Source organism: Octodon degus, unplaced genomic scaffold (assembly GCF_000260255.1).
Source record: "Octodon degus isolate 3935 unplaced genomic scaffold, OctDeg1.0 scaffold00233, whole genome shotgun sequence".
Taxonomy (NCBI): domain Eukaryota; kingdom Metazoa; phylum Chordata; class Mammalia; order Rodentia; family Octodontidae; genus Octodon; species Octodon degus.
The window spans coordinates 705,820-728,802 of record NW_004524809.1 but is presented as its reverse complement, the minus strand read 5'-3'; the positions used below and the strand labels follow the sequence as shown (position 1 = coordinate 728,802).

At 47.2% G+C, this 22,983-nt stretch overlaps 1 protein-coding gene across 1 annotated transcript in view; it reads left to right on the top strand.

Moving 5' to 3' along the window:
• The window catches only part of Syn2 (synapsin II), a 172,864-nt gene extending 151,377 nt beyond the window's left edge, over positions 1 to 21,487 (top strand). The window contains exons 10-13 of the mRNA XM_004645606.2: positions 1,079 to 1,228; positions 13,997 to 14,057; positions 17,823 to 18,066; positions 20,534 to 21,487. Coding sequence (XP_004645663.1) covers positions 1,079 to 1,228; positions 13,997 to 14,057; positions 17,823 to 18,066; positions 20,534 to 20,669 — 591 coding nt within the window. The 3' untranslated portion in view covers positions 20,670 to 21,487. The remainder of the gene's footprint in view (positions 1 to 1,078; positions 1,229 to 13,996; positions 14,058 to 17,822; positions 18,067 to 20,533) is intronic.
• Positions 21,488 to 22,983: the final 1,496 nt, after the last annotated feature.

Genomic DNA, 22,983 nt, shown 5'->3' with positions numbered 1-22,983 from the left:
GATGGGTCTCAGGTTTTTCCTCCATAAATTAGAGTTTGAGCCCAAGGTAGTCATTTCCTAATGGAGAAAATTATTGATCTGGACCTCGAAACATAGGGAAAAAAAGGATTAGTGGCAAATGCAGTAGGTCACCTAGGTCAGGAATAAAAGCAAGAGCCAAGTCATTCAATGATGAGAGTATTCTAGGGAGACAGAGACAGTGTCAGTTGAAGTCACAGGGATGAAAATGGCCTGCCATCCATCAGAGAATGAAGGGGATGCCCTTCCTGTATTCCTGTCCCTCTGACTGCTACTTTGAGCCCTAGTCTGTACCCTTTCTTGCTCTCTGCCACTTCCCGCTGTCTTCAGCCAGTAGTCTCCACCTCACTGAGCCCTGGCCTGCGTGGAGGCAAAGGGATGGAGCCTGAGACCAAGGTTTACAGGAATAGGAGCCAAAGGTCCAATTTCTTTCTTTTTTAAAATGTATTTAGTACAGGGTCTACAGGGTACAGGACCTACAGGGTCTCACTACACAGATTGGACTCGTAGTGATCCTCCTGTGTTTAGCCTCCCAAGTGCTGGGACTTCAGGTGTGCACCAAAATGTGCAGTCCAGTCTCAATCACTGTCTCAGCATGCCCCGGGGGTGGTGCTAGCATGGTGCACCAGGGATCAAACCTGGCTGCTATGCTCTGCCTTAGCAGGTGCTTTAGTCCACCGAACTATTTAGCCAGCCCTTAAAGGTCCAATTTCTTCTGAGGAAATTATTTCCAGCTGCAGATAGCATCACCTGCTTCATCACCTATCTGTCTTTGCTGGCTTAAGCTTCACCCAATTGGAAAGACCATCCCAGATCTCTTATGTTTCCAGACCCTTTCCTCATTTGGCAGCAATTTTTTTAAAATTTTATTTATTTGTGTGTGTGTGTGTGTGTGTGGCCAGCTCAGCCCACCAGGGGGCAGGGCTGGCTGGCATGTGGTGCTGGGGGATTGAACCACAGTCCCTGGTGCTTTAGATAAGCTTGTTCTAAGTAGGTGCTTTAGACCACTGAGCCATCTCACCAGCGCCCTTTTCCTCATTTGGGCTGCATCTTCTACCAGGTCATGGACTGTAGCATGCCACTGATTGGAGAACATCAAGCAGAGGACAGACAGCTCATCACCGAGCTGGTCATCAGCAAGATGAACCAGTTGCTGTCTAGGACTCCAGTCCTGTCACCTCAGAGACCATTGACCACCCAGCAGCCACAGGTAAGCAGCTTCAGAGAGACACAGAAGAGCCAAGAACCATGGCAGTACATGCTGGAGGCTCTAGGATGTGTAGAGGTCAAATGCACATATGCCTGGATGGGACGTGAGGAGCTTCTTCTCCCTCTTCCTGCTGTCCCTTCTGTCCCTCTGGAGGCATGGGTATCTCCCATCCTCACTGCCTTCTCCCAGAAGCTGCAGGGCAGCTGTAGAACTGTGCAGAGATAGAATACCAGAGTACCTTTTCAGAAATGGAATCTCCAGGGGCTCTACATTTTTAAGCTGAGAGGTCTCTGAGGAAGGGCTGGGTCAGAGTACTTACCAGCCATTCACAACGTATGTATAAAGGAAGAGTCTTTTTGAGAAATCTGGTGATCTGTGAAAATGAGAGAATCAGATCCTTCATTCTGGGAGTCACAGGGAAAACTCAAATTAAAACTCTGATTTTCTTCCTAAGGGAGAGGAGACATCTTTCTACTTCCCAAGAAGTAGACCCAGAAGTTCTACTTCCCAAGCATCAGTGATGATGGACATACTGCATTCCACTTCAAGATATTCTCAGAGCACATGAGATTTTTATCTTATTTTATTTTTTATGTATTTAGTACAAGGTCTAACTACACAGATCAGTCTTGTAGTGATACTCCTGTTTTCAGCCTCCCAAGTGCACCTAATAGTTGATGTGGTGCATAACTTGGGGCTAGTCATGTCCCAGTGACTGTCCTAGTTGCAGGTTGATTGGGAAAGCCACCCTGGAGGCTTATAGGCCTAGAATGGGCCAGAATAAGGGAGAGAGAGTATGGAGTAAATGTCCCAACACGGAGGTATCTCAGTTTTCAAAAACATCCTGAAGCTCTTCCTTCCACTGGACTTTTGTATAATGAAGTGGTAAGAATTTAGAATAATGAAAAAGAAAGGAGTCCCAGTCTAGTCTTTTCTCTAAATAGCTATATAATGGGATGGAGGGGTCATGAACTCTTTTTGGAATTCATGTTTTTCATTTGTAAAAAAGAATTCTCTCAGAAATCTTTCCTTCAAAAGTCAACTTCCAACAATGCTGGGCGCTAGACTTTAGATGGTGACAGAATCATAGCATAGAGGTACTGTTGATAGTCATAATAATGAAGCTGAATAATCAAGACAGGGAATATTGGTATCTTAGTCCATATTTATATTGTTTTTAGAAACCTAGAAACATAAAGCTTAAGACATAGTTTCTTCCAAGATTGACTAAAATAAAATGTGTAACAATTGGTACGTCACTTCCCTCTCTGGATCTGTTTCTCCACCTATCTTATGAGATGCAACATCTAAAATCTGGTGTGTAGAGGCCGGCCAGATAGCTCAGCAGATTAAAGCACCTGTTTAGGAAGATGCAGGGACTGGGGTTTGATCCCCAATCTGCCCTGCCAGCCCTGCCCCTGGGCTGCGTTGAGACAGTGATTGAGACTGGGCATGGTGGCACGCACCTGTAATCCCAGCACTTGGGAGGCTGAAAACAGGAGGATTACTATGAGTCCAATCTGTGTAGTGAGACGCTATAGACCCTATACTAAATACATAGAAAATAAAATAAAATCTCATGTACTCCGAAAATGTCTTTGAGTAGAATGCAGTATGTCCATCATCACTGATGCTTGAGAAGTAGAACTTCTGGATCAATAGATAGAAATCTGCCTCTTTCCAGGTTCCCAAGTTGAGAGAAGTCTTGTGCAGCAGAATGTTGTTCTGTATTAGCCCTTGTGAGCATTGCATCACTTTAGTTGACTTGCATAGCTCTGTCCTCTGACCAATATAAGAATGTGTCCCTGAGGTTGGGCTCTACGGGGTGTAGAATACTTGTAGATTTTGTATTTGTGCTTAGAATACACAAGGCCCTGAGTTCAGTCTTTACCACCAAAGGGTGGGGAAGGGGAAGGAGGAAAGAAGAGAAAGATTTTCATTGTTAAAAAATCAGACCTGTGGTTAGATTTTATAATTTGGTAAATGTGACACAGTAAAGATATTTGAACATAGTCCCATCTTTTAGCCCACAATATACTTCAGTGGATAATTAGAAGTAACCTGTTAACCAGAATATGACTTGTCCCTTTTCTAGAGGATGAGTGACAGATTATTGCTTGTCCTTGCTCTAGAGTAGTGACGTAGAGTTGGCTCTTCATACCTGCAAGTTCCACATAGCAGAGTGAAGCAACTTCCTATAGAAAATATAGTCAGGACTATGAGTTACATCAGAAGCAGAAAACTTTCCAGAAAGCACAAAATGTCCATAGCAAAGAGATAACTCACCCAACAGCAAGCTCTCTAGTACAAGCCCCTAAATCAGCTCCTTGTTAAAATGAATATCTGAGGTAGGCTACTACCTCAGAAGCTCACAGTCCTGGAGGTCCAAGGTTGAGGGGCAGCATATGGTTGTGGCCTTGCTAGGAAAGTCTCAAGGTGGAGCAGAGCGTCATGGAGCAAGGGAAGTGGAATATACGTATGTTCCTGCATCTTCTGATCTATATTTATGTAGCTGCGAGCAATCAGTCCTGGGTCTTCATCCTGACAGCCTGATCCCATCCCAATTGCTATCTCCTAACTGCAAAGTAAAAGTAAATTTCCACCCTCTGAATACCTCATCATAGAGGTGAACCCTGAGGGGACATACTCAAACCATATTCAAGCTATAGTAACCATTGTTTTGCATATCCTAAATATTGAAAATTAAACATTTTTAATCAAAATATATGATCTGTTAAAGTCCAGGCAACAAATATAGCAAGGAATAAATTTCCCTAAATATACCAGCTCCCACAGAAAGTTTTCTCTGCTCAACTTCACATTCAAATACTATACAGGGAGTCATAGAAAACAGAGCATGCTGGGGTCAGCATACTTAAGGGCTATTCTATCCTCTGCCCTAACATTTTGTAACCTTGGACAAGATATTTCTGTTCTCCAGACCTGTGTTCCCTTACTTATGAAATGGAGTTGAATGAGATGATTTCAAGATCCTTTTAGTCTAAGGTTACATGACACCTGAAATTAGCTGAACTACAGTCTGAGAGTGCTATTCTTCATAGCATTGCCTCCACTTGTCTTTCTTTTTTTCTGATACTGGGGAGTAAACCCACAGGACCTCTCTCTCTGAGCTATCTCCTCAGCCTTTGTTACTTTTTGTTTTGAGATGGACTTGGTAAGTTGCCCATACTGGCCTCTGATTTATAATCCTCCTGCCTCAGCCTCCTGAGGAGCTGGGATTACAGTCCAGCAGTAATGCTCTCAGGTGGGACTGTCTTCACTGTTGACATCAAGTGGAAGTTCAAGGGATCCTATACCACCTCAAGATCCACAGTTTACTGGAAGAACTCACAGAGCTCACTGAGAACTAAGGCACTCACTGAGAGCTATGGCACTCACAGTTACACTGTATTGTTGAGAGAGGATACAGGCAAAACTAAGCCAGAGGAAGGTAACACAGAGCATCCCTGTATTTAGCTGTGTTATCTTCCTGGCATTAATATGTGATGGTGTACAGTGGAGCATTGCCTGCCGGGGCCACTCACATGAGCTTAATGCTCATAGTTAGTGTAAAATCAATTGATCATTTGGTCTCCAGCTGCCCCTTCCCTGGAGGTTAGACCAATGTCATGTGGCTGAACAGACCTGCCACAGGTAAGAAAGACACTTCCATCACTCAGCACTTTCTAGAAGTTTAGAGATTTCTTTCTCAGAGCATGCTACAAAGGCCCTCTCTTAGGGGAAGGCCAAATTCTTTTCCTACACACATGATTAATTTCATATAGCAAATGTTTTTCAGGTACTGTCAGCCCAAGCTTAACAAAGGCCTAGTCCATAGAGTGAGATTAAATTAGCTAATGGCCTTAGGACCTTATGAGATAAGAGTTTCTCCCCAGAAGTTGTTTATATTCTAAATTGAAATCGTGACTGAATTCACAAGTCATAGAACACTGTCTTCTTGTGTTCCCTGTAGCTTCCTCTTAAGCCTGTTCCCTGTTTGTTGACCCCAGGCCGCTCAGAAGACAGAATGAACTCAAACAGTTTGTTGTACTTAGAAAAATGCTATAACTTGGGCTCGAGGCTATGGCTATGGTGGTCTCATTTGTACCTGCTCATGGCATACTGATTTTCACTGGGGAGAGAGTCCAGCCATTCTGGGTTAGGTCCACAGAGTCGTCAACCTTGACTGCCTTCTTATGTCTGCAGTCACATATGCTCACTGCCCATGTCTTCACCTGCAGAAAGCTGCTTCTGAGGCTCCCCTCCACCTGTGAGCTGGATCCTAACTCCTTTTTGCTTTCAAGTATCTCCAATCTTCTATGCCGTCAATTTCTCTTTTCAAAAGATGATTATGTCTGTATATAAACATCTCCCATTTGAAAAGTCAAAATCCATCCCTCAGCCCCAGTACCATTCTAACTGCTGCCCCATTTTCCTGATACCCTTCTCAATGAACCGTCTGGAGTTGTGGTAGTCACTATGTCCTCATCATCACCTACCTCATCTTTAGTTACCACCAACTGAAATTGCTCTTGGCAGAGTCCCCTCCATATCACAAGTTGTCTCACTTTGCTGTCTTTGTGGAAGCTTTTGGTGTCATTGACTGCTTTTTCTGCTATGACCCTATGGCCCTTGGCTGGTTTTTATTCTATCCTATTGGCTTCTTTTTGGACTTCCTTACTGACCTTTCCACTTCTGCTGGACCTCTGAGTGTTGGTGCTCAGAACCCAGTTAGTGCAGCTCCTTGGATAGCCTGACAGCCTGTACTTCCCTGCCCTGACCACTCCTTTGACCAGATTTACACATCTGACTCCCACTTGACACCTTTCCTTACCAATCTAAATTTAGCAGTCATGTTTTATTTTCTTAAGCCTGTCCCTCTCCCTCACTTAATTCCCCCTAATCAGATTAGCCAGTTTTCATGTAGGGCTTGAGCTACATGGGCCCTTGTCCCATCCACCTCTTGTTCACAGTGCTTCTAGCTACATTGGTAAGGGAAGAGCCTTTGTATGGGTTGGGTCCTCTCTCTGAGATGCCCACCCCCATCTGGCCCAGTTTGCTCTTTCATGACAGTGTAACCGGTACTTCCACCAGCCAGTTCAAAGTTACCATCTACTCACTCGCTACCACCTCTCCCTTTAATTTTCTGGGTGCATTTTCAGCTGAGATTAGTTTTGTCTTTTCATTTGTTTACCACTTTCACTAGGATGTAAGTTCCTCAAGAGTCAGAATTTGCCCACCTCTTTATCTCCAGGGCTTAGCAAAGTATCTGGCACCTAGAAACCACTGAATACAGTTCTGAGTCACCTAACCACTGGCTACCTGAGGTCTCAGGCACTTGCCTTCTCAAGAGTGTTTTTACATAAACAAAAAGCTGCTCAGTCTCTGAGCAGTGTAATCTCATGAGACCACTATCACATGTGTGGTCAGCCATGGCCCTAAATGTCTTTATGTAGCACATGACTATACTTCAGAGATGTACTAAGGAGCATGGTGGGAGCCAGGCATGGTGGTCCAAGCCCACAGTCCTAGCACTTGGGAGGCTGAGGCAAGAGAGTCACTAGTTCAAGTCTAGCCTAGACTACATAATGACTTAACTGAGATTCAAAAAATGTGGGTGGGGCTCTGGTTGTAGCTCAGGGACAAGGCCTTGGGTTTAATCCCTAGTGTTGAAAAAAAAAAAAAAATGTTTGGTGGAGAGTGGTTTGTCCAAGTGCAGTTGGTTGTCTGTAGAGTGTGTAAATGGCAATCACAAAACTAAGTCTGTCTGCCTTTTGTTATTAGTTGTGTCACTCCCATGTGATAGAAACTATAAATGACAGGGGAAAAGTGCTCCTCTCTGGGCAAATCACTCCCACCACACCACTGTCCCTCTTTAACTGTCCTGCCAACCTATTTGGGGTACCAGATAGGCCGTGGAGACCTGGTGGTGCAGAGGTAACAGGGATGTTAACCAAGGATGTTACTGAGCTCAGCCTGGATTTTGAGTGGCCCATGGGACCTGCGGACACTATCACTGCCTCAGCACCACTCCTGCAGTCAGGTTCCTCTGGCAGTCCTCTTTCAGTGGCTGCAGAAGAGCCCAGTGGTTCACCTACCTTTCTCGGTCCTTGCCTGCAGGCTACTACCAAGGTAGTCATTTCTGTGGCCACAGAAGGACACTAAAGGGGGCCAGCTGACAGAAAAGGCAAAGGTGGTAAGCAGAGAGCACACCTTCCCTTGTCACCAGCTAGACTCTAGCCTGGCTTGTCATGGAAAACAAGCCATGGGGGAACTAAGGCTGCCATGCACACTTCTGAGGAATGGGGCACGAGAGCCAGGAGGTGGGTGGCAAAGCCTGATTCTGCTGATGTGAGCTTGGCTTTAGCCTAGTGGGACTCCTAGCTCCTGGGCTGCCTGACAACTGGCCCTCCATGTGTAGGGACACTGTTCTCTGGAAGGCAGTGACACCTGGTGGCCAGGGGTAGCCAAAACCTCCAGGCTCTGTACTAATGGAGCCATCTCTCTATACCCCTTGGAAGTCCCTCAACACATTCACAGTCCTTTGGGGTCTGTCATCCTGGATCTGAAATGTGCCTTGCACCCCTCTGGAGAGGTGAGAGCAGCTCCACATCTTCTAGAAAGAAGGGAGGTAACTCCTGTGGAAATGCCGCTCAGGTCATCTAGCAGAGATGGTGTCCCAGTCCTCTCTTTCTCGTGGCTGATCTTCTTTCCTGCCTCTCCACAGTGGTCTCACTCTTGCTGTTTTTCTGTAACATCTTCTGGATCCAGAGTCTGAATTTCTAATGCAGGAATTTCAGACACTATGGCTAAGCAGGGCCTCATCCCTTCAGTGCCCCTCAGTAAGGCACAGAGCTGGCTTTTGGTATGGCTTGTGAGGTGGACGCATGGGGCTGATTCTGGGGCCCAGCCTTTGGAAGCCTTAGTACATGTCTGATTCCAGGGTGAAGAGGAGCTGCTTTTATTTCTAGTTTGCCCCAAGACCAATCAAACCATACCTGGAACATCATTTTCAGTGTGGGAGTCATAACTTAACAAGGACACAGTCTTCCCTCTAACTAGAATATGTTCAGAAGAGCAGACCTGAAGGCTAGAAGGAAGCAGTCGTCTCAAGGAGCCCATGACTCAGCACCTTCAGCTCTGATGCTGTCATGGGCTAGAAACGCTTCCAAAGGCAAATCTGTTGGAAAACAGGTTTTGAGGCTGTGTAAGCAGTCAAATTGCAAACACTGCTGAGAGGAAATGGCTGCTCTGGGGAATGTCATGTGGATTTCATACCCTTGCTGATGTTCAGACAGGCACAGGATAAGGGTGGGCTGGGGCTGGGGCTGGGACTGGTGGGGTAGATGACTTTTAAAAATCTGCTTGCAGATCTAGGAAGTATGACTGACTGTGCAGCCACAGGAGCTGGAAAGGTTCTGAAGAGAGTGTCTTTGGCTCTGGTGTGACATTCCGCCAAGCCTCTTGTGCTGGCCTGGCCTAAAGAGAGGTTTAACACAGTTCCAACCAGGTCTCTGTAGCCATGAAGGCTATACAAGCTACGCTCTCTCAGTGCAAAGAAGCCAAGATGGAGAAGGGACCTCTGTTCTGAGAAGTGAAGCCCAGATTGCAGCACACTTAGGGAAGGGATGCTGCTGTCCCTCAGATCCCAATCATGGGACTAAGCTTCACTCGAGCTCAGAAGAGGTAAATTTAGGACAAACCAAAGGCCTTCCTGCTTCCCACAGCAGGATGGGCTTTGGAGAATTTGTTCCTCGGTGAATGTAAGCTGAGAATTTAAGAAGATTTGGGGCAGGTTCAGATAAAGCCACTGGTCACTAGATCCCTTAACAGACTATTATGAGAAACTGACTATTTTGGGACTGCCCTAACTTTCAGGGACATCTTTAATCACTTGAAGCTGACATTCTGACCTAGGGTGACCAGATCCTCAGTGCCCCCACAGGATTCATAGATTGCCCCCCTGGGACATTTCTGGTGTCCTTAGGTTATGGGAGAGCCTGGATTCAGGAGCTGAGCTCTGTCTTCAGAGCAGTGATTACCCTCAGAAAGGAAGGAGGAGCACCTCATCCTTGAGCACTTTCTCATAACTTTTCAAAGGAAGTAAGGTGGCACTTGTAAGTGCAGGGATAAGCCTGGAAAGGTCCCAAGGTGCCGAAAACACACTGTCCCCTTTGCTATGAGTAAACCTATAACCTCCTGACCACATTCTTTCCTGCTGCTTCATTCTCCCTGGGGTCCTAGTCCAGGGAGTGGGGCCTGGGGGAGCTGATCAGAATAGTTCTGCAGTGTGTCCAGCAAGGAGCTTGGCCTGACCCCTTTCCTGGGGCCAGACTCTGGGACCCTTTCCCAATTTCCTGTCTCAGATATGCTGACCAAGCACAGGCCTTCCTCCTTGGTGGGGATAGCTGGTCGCAGGCCAGCAACCCTCAAGAGTTGAGTCACTCAATGTCTTTCCTTCCTCAGCCTTCCATCCTGCTGGAACCTCAGATAGGAACTCCTGTCTCTGAGCATGTCTACTGAAAGCCACAGGATGGCACATTAAAGGCGCCTTTCACAAAGACCCACATGGGCTTGGTTTCTCTCCAGGCCAGTGATTTCCTTCCCAGTCACCTAAAGAGCTAATATTTATTCTCTCTAAACTGACTTTTCTGCATCTGCAGGGGCCTTGCTGAAACTGTTGGTAATATACAGAGGGCATGGTATAGCCTAGGCCAGAGCCCTCGCACCTGAAACCACCACGCACCAGTTGTTAGGCAGCTACCCAGCAGTATCTTCTGCATTGATGTAGGCAGTTCTAACATGATAGCTTTATTCTTCTGGAATATTTGCTATTATTTAAGTAATAGTAGTGTTGCTTGCTTTGACTAGCACTTCACAGTTTACAAAGTGCATTCATTATTTTAAGGCTCACAAACTTTATGAGATGGCTTGGGATAACATTTGTGTCTTTGCTTACATATGGCTTTCCCAAAGTCACATGCTGCCCAAGAGGAGAGCTGGGTCTTCTGGTCCCCAGTCCAGGGAGTTCTGCTCAATCCCATAACCACCCTTTTTGATTTCTGCACTTCACCACAGGGAAAGGTAGGAATAGAGAGAACTGAGTGTAGTCATGTTTAAGGAAAATACTTGCTCTCCTTCTTGACTTGGGAAGTCTGTCCTGGCCCCTGCTTCCCTGATCAACAAAGCCCTGAGGATTTTGCATAGCAGGATACCATCCTAGTTGGCTTCCATGAAGGGCAGAGCCTGCTTTCCCTACAGGCCTCCCACAGTCTTTGCCTGTGGACATCTTTGTGTAGGACCAGCAGCCCTGAGGTCTTGCTGGGCTCAAGACTGTACTATTGAGAACAGCTTATTTTTTTGTCTCACCTCAGACACCTAACAAACTAAAAAGTGCATGATGGAATTAATGGACACCCAGAGTCTCAACAGCCCATAGGAGTCATTTGCACATAACCATTCAAGGCCCCTCTAGAGCATCACTGATCAGAGTTTGTCCAGGTCCTGCTTAAATGTCTCTTGTACTGAGAAGTTCACTACTACTGAATCCAGCCCTTGCTGAGATACAGACTCTAACCTGGTCTTCCACAAACCCTGGGTGCTGCCATGGTTATTTTATTTTGTCCTTATAGTCTATCCATTTGGGAAACTGAGATTCAGAGATTAAGTAATCTGCCCAGAGTCATATGAGGAAAGATTTCTTCTTTCCAAATTTCACACCTTCTTATTTGCTTAAGAGATACTTTTTATTCTGTTATCGTGTGCCTTAAAAGAGGTGACTGGAAGTGGTGACGGTGCTTTTTCATGAGGCTTGGGCAGCTGAAAAAGCAGAAGACTTGAATTCCCTCATGGAGACACTGCTATACATCCAGCCACATCAGATTTTGGCAGCAGCATCACAAACTCTGAGCTTCCAGTCACCTTACAAACCCAGGCTTGTCCATGTTTTTTTCTTACAGTGATCTAAAGCCGTTTCCTCTTCCTTTTTATGTACAGCTTGGTCACAAGCACTGAACTTCACATTCTTACCTGTCTGAGTCAGTCTTCCTGAGAGAAACTGCTGCTCAATCTGACCATGGACTGCTGCCCCAGGCTGGCTACAGGCCAGACTTTGGCAGTGACGCCTCAGCGGCCAGACTTGCATGGAATTTGGCATCCCAGGAGGCTCTCTGTGACTAGAGACAGATCCCATGGTAGCCAGACCCACAGGGAATAGGCCTCAATTCCTAGCAGACAGCAAGCTTGTGGGAGGAGCCAGAGTGTCTCTCAGCCTGGCAAGGGATAGTCCTTGGAGACTGCCCTCCAGGCCTAGCATATCCCTGAGAAGTCTTAAGTCCACAACCTTGGTGGAGTCAGGATAGGAGACATTCTCCAGCCACTGTCAAGGGTGACCAAGGACATTCCCAGGCTCTAACACAGAGCTCTGAATAGGGCAGTTTCAGTCTCACGTCTTTTGAGTATGTCACACATGTATTTCTTTGGCTGAGAACAGCCAGGCCCAACTTGCATATAGGATCACCACTTTGAGTGGATCTAGGAGTGCCTGAGTTTGTTCATTGAAGACTTTCAAGATTTTTTTCTCGAATCCTAGCTTCAGGGTTAGAATAAATCTTAGTGTTAATTTTATTTACCTCTTATTTATTTATTTGCAGTACCAGGGATTGAACTCAGGACCTTGTGCTTGCCAGGCAAGCGCTTATTCTATTGAGCCGTCTCCCTAGCCCCCTTACCTCATATTTAGTGGAGGAATATTCTCTGCAATATCTTTGCCAGGTAACCCTCTAGCCTCTACTTAAACACACCTGTCTTCCAAGCCAGTCAATGCCCCTGCTTTTACAATGAAAAGCTTTCCATGTGGATGACAGTCTGCCTTCCTGGAGCTTGGGCCCACTGTCCCTGGTTCTCCTGTCTTGCTGTGTGATCTCTCTGAAACACCAGTCCTTGGAGGACAGCATCATTAGCTGTTCTTGATCAGCATCTGTGTCCTTTCACTGGCAACCCTCAGCATATTGCAGTGAGGTTCTTGGGGAGGAGACTGGAAAGAACCATTCTATTGGCTCTAAAGCTGTCTTTTGCTGTCCTATATCTGAGTATCTGTCTCAGTGAGAAGTCATGATGTAGATGGTGTGGCCTAGACTAGAAAATAAATTGTAAGGTCAGGATAGTAAGGCACAGGTATGTTTAGGACATAAAAAATAGAGAAAGCTGAAAAGGTCCATTCAAGCCATGCTGAAGCAATCAGGGAGGCTGATAAAATAGTACCTAACTCATAAAACCACTATGAGGTCTGAGGGTGATATAGTATAAAAATGCTCCTCTACTGGCTGACACACAGGAAGCACTCTATAGGTATTAGCTCTAAAGTACCTAGAGAAATTAAGTGGCACAGGCAGGGAAGGTAGTCATGGAGAAGACAGATTGGAAAGAGAAGAATTAGGCTGTTCTAGTCCAAGAGAGAAATAGAGGTCTGCCTAGGTTGATACAGAAGCTGGTGAATCTTGGATGTCAAGAGGAACAACTGAAGCACCTTGATAGCTTTTGGGTGGAGTAGCCCATGGCCTGCTCACTGAGTAAGAGTATTACAGAGTCAGGGCTTGGGGCCAGTCTCCTGGATCCTGTGACAGTACTTGGGAGTGTTGGTTTATGGCTGTGATTTGCAAGTGGTTGGGGCAGTTTCCAATGCTCTTCTTGAGTAGTTTGAAACAAGGCTGTTGGTAAAAGATGGTAAAACTGGAAAGAATAGCACTACTTTTGGTGGTGGGGCTGAAAAGAGGCCATAATAGACAGGAGGGAAGATGGATGACCAGAATCAAAGCCCTGGAAGAATGAAGACAAGAGAAGGTGCAGTATTTAATGGGAATGTGGGAGGGCATCACAGGGAGAGGGCACACGGTGAATAAGTGGGACCCCCTTCATGCCCACCTTTGGAAGTCTTTTGGTGACATCGTCATCCACACACAGGGCACGCTTTAGGTGCCATAGACTGTTTTCCTTTGCTGAGGTCAAGCTCCAAGTGCTCCCTGCCTTTAACACAGATGGGAGACAAACTAAGTCACATGCTACTTTGATCCTGTTGAGACAGATGCAGAATCCTAGGTAGGATTCTGGGAGGAGAGGAAGCAAGGGTCTGGAGCCCTGTCTGGCAAATGTGATAATGCTGTTTCAGAAAGAAAACAGCTTGGCCTTGAGCACTTCATAGATGTTAACATCTTGCTCCCTCCTCCTGGGGAAGAACAATTCTGGGAAACACATGGCTGTCCACTCTCCAGTCCCTCCCCATGGGGGAGTCCCTGTCCAAAGAGTGGATTAGACCCCAGGCTCAGAGCAGACCCCTTGTGTTCACTGCAGGTGAGAAATGAGCTTCATGTAGTCTGGTTACTGGCTGCAGCCACCGCTTCCCCTGCACCCAACCCTGTCTCTTGAGCTAGTACTGAATCCCCTTCCATTTAGCAAGCCAGGCCTGTAAATGTGTGTAGGACCTGGACATTAGGTGGGATCCCAAGAAGAAACCAGGTGGAGTTGGAAGATTCAAAGCTTGTAGAAAAAAACAAGCCTGAGAGAGTCAATGAGGAAGTGGTACATGGGTCTTGAGGCATGTGTGGCAGTGGCAGTGACCCACCTCACCCAGCCACAGCCTGAGGCCTGGGGAAAAGCACAAGGTCATGACAAACCCCACAGGAGCACTGCAGCCCAGCCATGGAGCCACAGAGTTTCTCTATGGCATTCACTCAGAGTTTTATTTTTATCTCTTGTATTTTTGTCTTCCAGAGTGGAACACTCAAGGACCCGGACTCAAGCAAGACCCCACCTCAGCGGCCACCCCCCCAAGGTTGTTTACAGTACATTCTCGACTGTAACGGCATTGCAGTAGGGCCAAAGCAGGTCCAGGCTTCCTAAGTGATTGCTAGTTCTTTTATCAAAGCAGAAATTTTAAGCCAAAAAAAAAAAAAAAAAAAAAATCAAGGAAAGGAAGGAGCGCAGGAGGGAGCGGCGGCCCTGCAGCCCGTGGCACCCCCACGCTGCCTGGACTGTTTTCCTATGCAGTGTCAGCCCGTGGGGTTCTTCACCTGTTCCTGTCTGTGCTTGTAATGCGCACTCTCGTTCCTCTGTGTAATCTGTGATTCCAGGGCTGTGTGTCAACAGTGTACTAAAGAAGTGTGCCTCTCCCTGCCTAGTGTGACTGTCTTCTGGGTGGCTTGGTAGTGTTTTTAAAGCATTACATAATGTGGGTAAGCTAGGAGCACAGGGATGGACTGGGGAGAAGAAAAAAAAAAAACAGAAAATAAGATCCAGCTCCCCTCCTCCTTGAGGTTCAGATGAATCCCCCACCTCCGTGAGTGTGCTTTGGACCTTCAGTGAACTGTGCTTTTGCTTCCTTTCTGCATGACTCGGGTAAATAGATAGAACTCTAAGAGACATTCAAGGTCTAATTGCCATTGCTTCATCTATTGAATTTGAAGGCATCTACCTTTTTTTCCACTTGCTGAAATTTTTGGTGCGGTTTGACTTTATGTGAATAGGCTGGCTGTACCTGTACAGCTCTTGTGTTTTTAGTGATGAAATACAAAGAACAAACTACTTCCAGGAATGTGTTCTGTATTTCACATCCCAGTGTACCCTTCGTTTTCTTTATTAACTAATTAGCTGTGAGATTAAACAAACAACAGACAGCAGAAACCCCATGGGGCCGCCAATGTGCAATATCCAAGTGAACTTGTAACTTGTGCGTTCATTTCAGTCCCCTGAAGTTGTTCCTTCCTGATTGCTGTTTCAGAACCAGCCGTATGTGTGCCTCTGGGGAACTGGGGCTGCTTCGTGTGCCCTAGAGCTTGGCCTATGCACAGAGATGATTCTTTAGTAATCTTGAGCCTAGAATGTAGGGAGCTGCTTAAAGTCTGGAAGTATTTGAGCATTCCTGAAGCATCATTACATGAGAGTAAATTGGAAATGCCCGTGGCACCCACGTGGGTGTACTGCCTGCCTGCTGAACCCTGAGGGTTCTCTCTTAACTGCTGCTGTGGTTCCCCAGAGGCCCAGGATAAAGGGCTCTCTGAGGAGAGCCATCTCAGATGTAGCATCTATGTGTGTTTTAGATAGAGGCCTTCAGCTTGAAGAGCCCTCAGCAGCCTGTTCTCTCTCCTCCAGCAAGCAGCACATGGCAGGAAATAAATCAGGGCTCAGGGGAAGTGCCTCATCTTGCCATCTCTGGGCAGGGCTGGGGACAGTTACCAGGCAACCTTCTCTAGCACCATGGCCTGCTGGAGTTCATACCAGCAGTTGGCCTTTGAGAGGAAATGCTTTTGGCTGTCCTTTTACATTCCCTTCCCTCTGTACTGCCATGGCCCCACTCCAGAGCATCAGAGCTGAGGCACAGGCAGTGTTGGTAGTGTGTAGCATGAGTGCCATACCCAGGGGAATATTCCCTGCTTTTTCCTCAGGTTGCTGGCAAATTCTGAGGCCACAGAGAAGTGTATAGTGTATGAGTGTCCTGGCCTCTGGCCTCACCCTTAGGTGGCAACGGCAGTCGGTCTGCTGTGAGAGCTTCCGTATATGAACTTCCAGGTCCTTGCGTACCTCCCAATCAGATGAATGATAGAAGGGAATGAAGTGACATATTTCAGAATGGAGGAATACATTTTTGTTGTTGTTTTAAATTTCTTGTCAAGTGGTGAGCTGATAATGAGTGGTGTTGCTTCTCTGCATGTTATCAGTGTGTTCATCCAGGTGCTTTTCATGTGACATTTGTGAGCCACGAATACAAAGTTGCCATTTGAATTTATTCAGGTTCAGCATGGTGTCAGCCAAAGCCTCTCAGGTGGGGAAGAAGCTGATTAGGACCCACTGCCAAAAGCAAGCAGACAGCATCACCTGACTGTCCTGTGCCCCCAGGCAGCATGCTAAGGGACAACTCTGTGGCCTGGGGGACATGTGTCACAGTATAGGATTGGCTGTTCAGGTGTTTTGTATCCATTTCTTTTCTGATGTTGTCCCCTTTTCTTTTGTACTGATCCAGCTGGGAATCCTCAGCCACTGCTGGAAGTGTGATTGAAGTACCTCTCTTTTGTGACTCTTGTACAGCTTAATGTGCAATAAAGGAAAAGTTATATCTGTCTTCAGTGTTAAGTTGTACAGTTTCTGGCTATTCAAGTATCTCTGTGTAAGTGGGAAAGCATGCAGGTTTCTGGTACAAGAAGCTGAGCTATCAACCCAAATTCTTTATAAGAAAACACTAACAATACAAATGATATTAAACTTGGGGAAAGACAAAAGCTAACTAACATAAAATAACCTGCTAATCTATAATTTTTACCAGTTGTTTGATTTGAACTGAGAACCTCTTATACATACAGAATTCCATGTATTTATGCATGCATTGATTTATGTGTAACTAACTCTGGTATTAATTGTTTATTGGTGTTAAAGGGTGGGGAAATGGGCTGCTAATAGGGGAAGCCTGGTGGCATAGACACATATTGTGCCTTTCCGAAGGGGACAGCTGTGCTGTGCCAGGATATCCCAAACTGTTGATCTGGTGAGCCCATTTCCGCCAGGAAGTTGCTGGATGTGGGCTCTGGAACTGAGGCTGAGAAACTGGGCACTGCAGATGCACTCTGCATCATTTGCACTAGTCAGTGTGCTCCTGGTGGTCTTTGGACTTCTGTGTGTGCAGACCCCATGGCTCAGCAGGTCTAAGAAGACTCTCACTTCACATACTGCCTGTCAATCCCCAGCGGGAGGACGGTCTTTCTGTCTTCATGCTACCAGATGATTTTGTGTCTTGTTCTGGGAGAGGAGGGTGCTGGTTTCTTCTTAGGAAGGCTCTTGGCCAGGTGGTGCCCACAGTGTCCTTGAAGGAGAATAAGGTTTGGCTGTCTGGAAAGTTTCACCACACACCTGACGTCATCATGATGGAGCCTCTGAAGATGTCCCTGAAAGGCAGAGAAGTGCCTGGAAAGGAAGGGTTGGTTCTGTCATGGGAGCTAAGGCTCTGGTGACACCCAGGTGGGATGGATGGTTCAGACACTGTGGGCATGCAGCTGGCAGAGACAGTGTAAGTTGTCAGTCACCACTGATGGTCAGAAAGCACAGGGTATTTTTAAAGAACTTTCTTGTCCATTATCATCTTTGAAACACTACTCTCTTAAATGATAACTAAGACCAGGGCTTAATTCTTTTAACGGTTTTATGGTTGCAAAAACCGAAGCCTAGAGAATCTTGGTGACTTGTTCGGGGAGTGTCTTGGTGTTTGCTTCCTGGTGTGGTGCTGTTCCCACAGCCTTTTCCTGCTTCTGATGTGTGGAACACAGGACTTGTGGCAGAGTGAGGTGGCTTGTACCCGAGGAGCCCTTGGGGAGGGGGTGGGTTCCTCTGTCCCCACTTCCTGTCTTCTGTGGTGACTCAGTCTCTTTGTCTCTGAGGAGGAGCAAGTGGTGATGTATAAGGACAGGGACTCCCTTCAGAGGACCTCAGAGTCTTGGGTGGCTTCTTGTTACAGAGCTTATCCTTTTCATAATTAACCACACCCTTGAGCAGTAGATTCTAAGGAAGCCTTTGATATGGTTAAATTATGAAGTTTCTCTTGTACCAAACTTAGGGGGCCCTGGGCAACCCCAAGGAATGCAGCCCCCAGGCAAGGTGCTGCCTCCACGCCGGCTCCCCCCAGGACCATCAGTGCCACCTTCCTCTTCCTCCTCTCCTTCTGCCTCCTCGGCTCCTCAGCGGCTGGGCGGCCCCACCGCCACCCACGATGATGCATCCTCCAGCAGCAGCTCACTGGCAGAGGCCCAGCCACCCCCGGCCGCGCCTCTGCAGAAGCCCCAGCCTCACCCACAGCTCAAGTAAGACTTTCAGCAGTGCCTCCCCACCCTTTCCTGCCCTCCTCCACTTGGGCTGAGCTGCTAGAAGCTCCTCCAGGCAGGCGTTCCGCCCCCTCCAGATACTTATGGTGGGTTTCTGCGGGTTGCTTTGTGTTTGCTTTTTGGGTTTTTGGTTTTTGGTTTTTTGGTGAGGAGAATGGTTGGGGCTGATCAGGGAGGGAGGAAAAGAGACACGGAAGTCTAAGTAAGGTATGGCAGAAACATGCACCCTCCCCTTTCTTCCTGGGAAGCGGCACCACTACAGGAGTTCAGCCAGCCTAGCGTAGGGTTTAGTTGTTGCTTTTTTTTTTTTTAACCCCATTACCCACTCTTTTTCCTTCCCTCTTCTGTTATGTGTGTTTCCCTCTTTCTAAAATTTAAATAATAGATTGTGTCCTGCTTTTGACTTACAAGTCAGGATACATAGTCATCAAGGCTGCCCAGGAGAAGGGGAAGTTGTTAGCTCCCTTTCAACTTTTACCGTCAGCACTGTGTGAAGGTGCTGTGGGCACTGAGCGGTGTTCAGTGCTCAGATAGAGGCCCAGGGAGCATCATTCTTTGGGCTCTCAGCTCTGAGTTCCCCTTGTTTTCTCCACAATGTCCTGTGCAGAAACATGCCAGGACCCCTGAGAGAGAGGGGAGGGCAGCATGTGGGTACAGACAGCTGTCGGTCCCACCTACTTGCTCCATACCAAGCAAGCCTCTGGCTGAGTTCAGGTGCTTTCATTTCAGCAGAGAGTGGTAGCCAGGGGAGTGACCCAAAGTGCTTCCAGTGTGAGGCAGTGAAAGAATCTTCATGGAGGAGGAGAGGTGTGGTGGGTGCTTAGGTTCAGAGGAGGCACTTAGACCATGTAGTCACTGCACAGATAATGATTCCATTCTTTTCTGTCTCAAAGCCTCTCCTCTGGTGAGCAGCAGACCCAAGATTGGGCTCAGCTATCCTGGTGGTCACTTGCTCTGGGTCTTCCAGTCCTAGAAGTGGGAGGAGCATTGCCTCCTTTGCTCCCCAGTTTGAGCCACGGCTCCTCTTATACCTTGCCTGCCCATCACTGCTCCCCTGACCACCACTTTCTGCAGGCTGACTCTTAGGCCTCACCTACCATCTCATGCCTTCTCACATAGGCCACCACTGGCCTGTGTGAAGGCAATTCTTTGGTTTGCTACTGCCTCGGAGCTGAAGCTGTTGGATTGAGCCAACCTCTGATGGCTCATGCATTGGAGGCTTACACCAGTACATGTGGGAGTCCTCCTCCCAGAGGCCAGCATGCTGGGGCTTGTCCCTAGCCACGGTAGAAGGCAGGGGCATCTGTTTTCAGTTACTGCAGGAGGAAAGCTTGCTATGGGTCCTGTAGAGGGCCTTTCCTAGGCTGCAGTCAGCACTAGGCGAGGGCTGGCAGACCCAAGAGTCCAGGAAAAGAGTGCTGGAGCCAGGTACTAGCAGAAAAACCCCTTGGGAGTGGAGAAGACAAGTCAGGCTGTTGGAGAAACCAGACACCTCCTAAAGTGCAGGTTTGGCCTCCCCGTGGCTCTCATCTTCAGTTTTTCTCTCTGAGTCACTCGCTAGTTTCAGAAGGGAAAAGTAGATCCCCCAAATGGGTGTGTTTTGGACTTCTTCATTAGAAATCTGTCTGATAGTCATGGCCTGATATGTGTCTCTTCAATCCTGCATACCCTGAACCCACAAATCTCACATTAAGTTCCTTCTGAGGAAGGCTGCAAAGGGGCTATGCCCACTCTAGAAATGAGGAAAGCAATGGGAGCATTGAGCTTTGAATGAGAGAAGGGAGAAGAATGAAGAGGACCGAGGAGGCCTAGAGATCATTGTGTAACCAAACATCTTCATGTCACACATGAAATCAGATTACAGAGAGGCACATGGCTTCAGGTCAGATGTGAGTTGAGGGGCAAAATCAATGCTGTGACAAGGGCCTTCTGGTGCTGAATCTACCCTATGACAGTGGATGGGAATGGGACTGCAAGAGACCCCAGGCGCTTAAGCTCTGCCTGTCACCAGAGGAGAGGGTGAGAAATCTTAGCTCAGTACTTGGGGCCTTTGAGCCCTTCAGCACTAAGTACAAGAAACAGGGCTGGGGTATGGCTCAGTGGGAAGCAATCGCGTAGCAGGCAAGAGACCCTGGGTGCCATCTCTGGCACTGCAAAAAGGAATAAAATAAAAATAAATGAAAGAAACAGCCTTTGAGTCATCCCTTCTTCCTTTCCTGTCTCTCTGTTTTCCCTTCTCCCTGGTTCCCACTGCGCTCCTGTCCTTCTCTGTTTAGTGGCCCTGAGGTCAGCAATGAGTGTAGGGGCAGTAGCATGCCACTCTCGCTTTCCCCTGTCACCCTGACCTCTGGGGGTGGGGGTGGGGCTCCAGGTTGTAGCCTCGTCTCCATCCTTGCCTCACTGAGAACACCACCCTCTCACATTCTCTTTGGTTTTTATCTTCAAGCAAGTCGCAGTCCCTGACAAATGCCTTCAGCTTCTCTGAGTCTTCCTTCTTCCGGTCTTCAGCCAATGAGGATGAAGCCAAAGCAGAGACCATCCGGAACTTGAGGAAGTCCTTTGTCAGCCTCTTTTCTGATTAGCACTTCAGATATTTGGGGCACCCAACCCAGCGAGGAAAGGCATCCAAGACAGTTACCAATAGCAATCAGCCATGCTTGGTGGCTATGTCCCCAACTTTGACGTGTGTGGCCCCTTTCTCTGCTCCGTTGTGCTCAGTGATGTTGTGCAGCCTAGAAAGGACCATGTCTGTGACAGTCTCAGGGCAAATGCCTCCCCAGAGAGGTACCTGACATCAGAGAGGAAAGAGCTTCTTCCCTGTAGTCATGAGAGCTCCTTCTGAAGTCGCCGTTGCTGTGAGTTTAGTGGCCTTATTGTGACAGCCGTCATGTCTTATTCTTCCCATGAAGCCAGGATCACTTGCACCAGAGACCCCTGGCAGCCTGACCTTGCTCTAACACAGTGTTCTCAGCATGCCCCCCATAGTCAGTGCTACCTGTGTGGAAGATGTACTCTCCTGGACACCCCGTTGTTGGCTTGAGGATGTTGGAACGTTCCCAAACCTGGATCTCAAGCACACTCACCCAGCTCGATGGTCTCTCAGCCACTGTGGAGATGGAGCACCTGGAGGCAGCTGATTCTCCTGAGAACAGTGGTCTGCAGGGTCCCCTTCCTCTTCTCTGGAGCATGGTTCCTTTGTGCGAGCTGCAGGAACTTGAACTCCAAGCTATGCTGTAGAGGAGAATGCATGCCGCTAAAACAACCATATGCCGATTTGATGTTCATCACCTAATAAACGTCAAGACCTTTGGTGTAATAAAAGCAGCCACATTAACCAGCATTCGATTCAGCCATGAGGTCTCCCCTGTTGCCTTTTAGGCTGAGAGTATCTATGAGGTGTGTGTGTGTGTGTGTGTGTGTGTGTGTGTGTGTGTGTATTTGCAAGTATGGGAATGACAGTCCAGGAGGGTGAAGCTGCTTGTGTTGATATGTGTGAGTGCTTGTAGGCTCATTAGTGTGTTCAGGGATGTGTATGCCATTCACATGATTCTCCTGTGCCTGTGGACACTGCCTGGGGGACCAAGCTCCTGGAGGGGATGAGCTCTCCTTGCTTCAGCACCTCAGCATTTCTACCTTGCTTACTAAATTTGTGACCTTTTGGCAAACATAGCACGCGTACTCCATGGTTAGCCAGGTTAGTCCTACTTTTCTGGTCTGTCAAGCTCGTTGGTTAGAGCCCAGGTGGAAGTACCACTGAAGACCTGAGGAATGGGGTCCCAGAGCCCAACTCTGGTTCCCTCAGAGGCCTGCTGCTGAAGGTGGGCCTGAGGGGCTGGACCTGGCATCTTCACACCGCCCCGATACTTTGGCAGTATGCTCCCAGAATAACACATGCTCTAAAGATAAGCACATCTGATAAAAGAAATCACAACTAAAGAAATAAAATATAGAAATAAAACATCTAAAGAACTAATAACTAAAGAAATAAAACATCTGATAAAAGAAGTCACAACTAAAGAAATAAAATATATTTGAAATAAAAAGTCAATGTGTTAACATCTAGCTAAATAGTTTCCATGAATTATTTTCATCCCACTAAGCCAACATGACAGCATTACTCCAAATGCTACTGTCTTGCTACCCCTCTTCACAAACAGTAAATCTAAGAGTCAAAGGAAAGGTTTTCTTTCCAAGTTACACTCAGCTCATGTTTTCAGGGTTCAAGCATGAAACATGTAAGACAGGAAATAGAACCTGCCATTCAGTGACCCCGATGGGGGATAGCCCTCTTTGTTTAGTATGTACAACTAGAGAACAGACCATCCAAATACTCAGGCTAGGCAATACTGAGGCTCAAGGTTCCAGCCATGAGGAGCAATGCTTCCTTCTGCCTCTGTATGTTCTGGTTGTCTGTGCTAGGGGTGGACCCCAGGCTTGTACCCACTAGGCCAGTGCTCTCCCTCCAAACTACATTCCTTAGCCAACACTTTTATTTAATGTTTTTGTATGCACACAGGAGTTTTCATGAGAAACATGAAGACTTGAAGAGGTTAGCAGGCCACAAATGTCAGTTTAAATATGATAAATTGTAATGTGACAAGGCAAAGGAGTCTGAGGGGAAGCCAATACATGGAGGGAAAGTAAGTAGGAGAGAGGTGTACACCTTCCTAAGTTGCTTTTTTGTTTTTCGTACAGATCCATTTCTGCGTCAGTTCCTTGTCTCCAGTGACTGATAAGAATGTTCAATTCTGGGCCAGGGAGATAGCTCAGTAGAATAAGTGCCTGCCTGGCAAGCGCAAGGTCCTGAGTTCAATCCCCAGTACTGAAAAAAAAAAGTTCAATTCCATCGAGGTGTGGTAGTGCTCACCTGCAGTCCCAGCCCTCTGGGAGGATAAG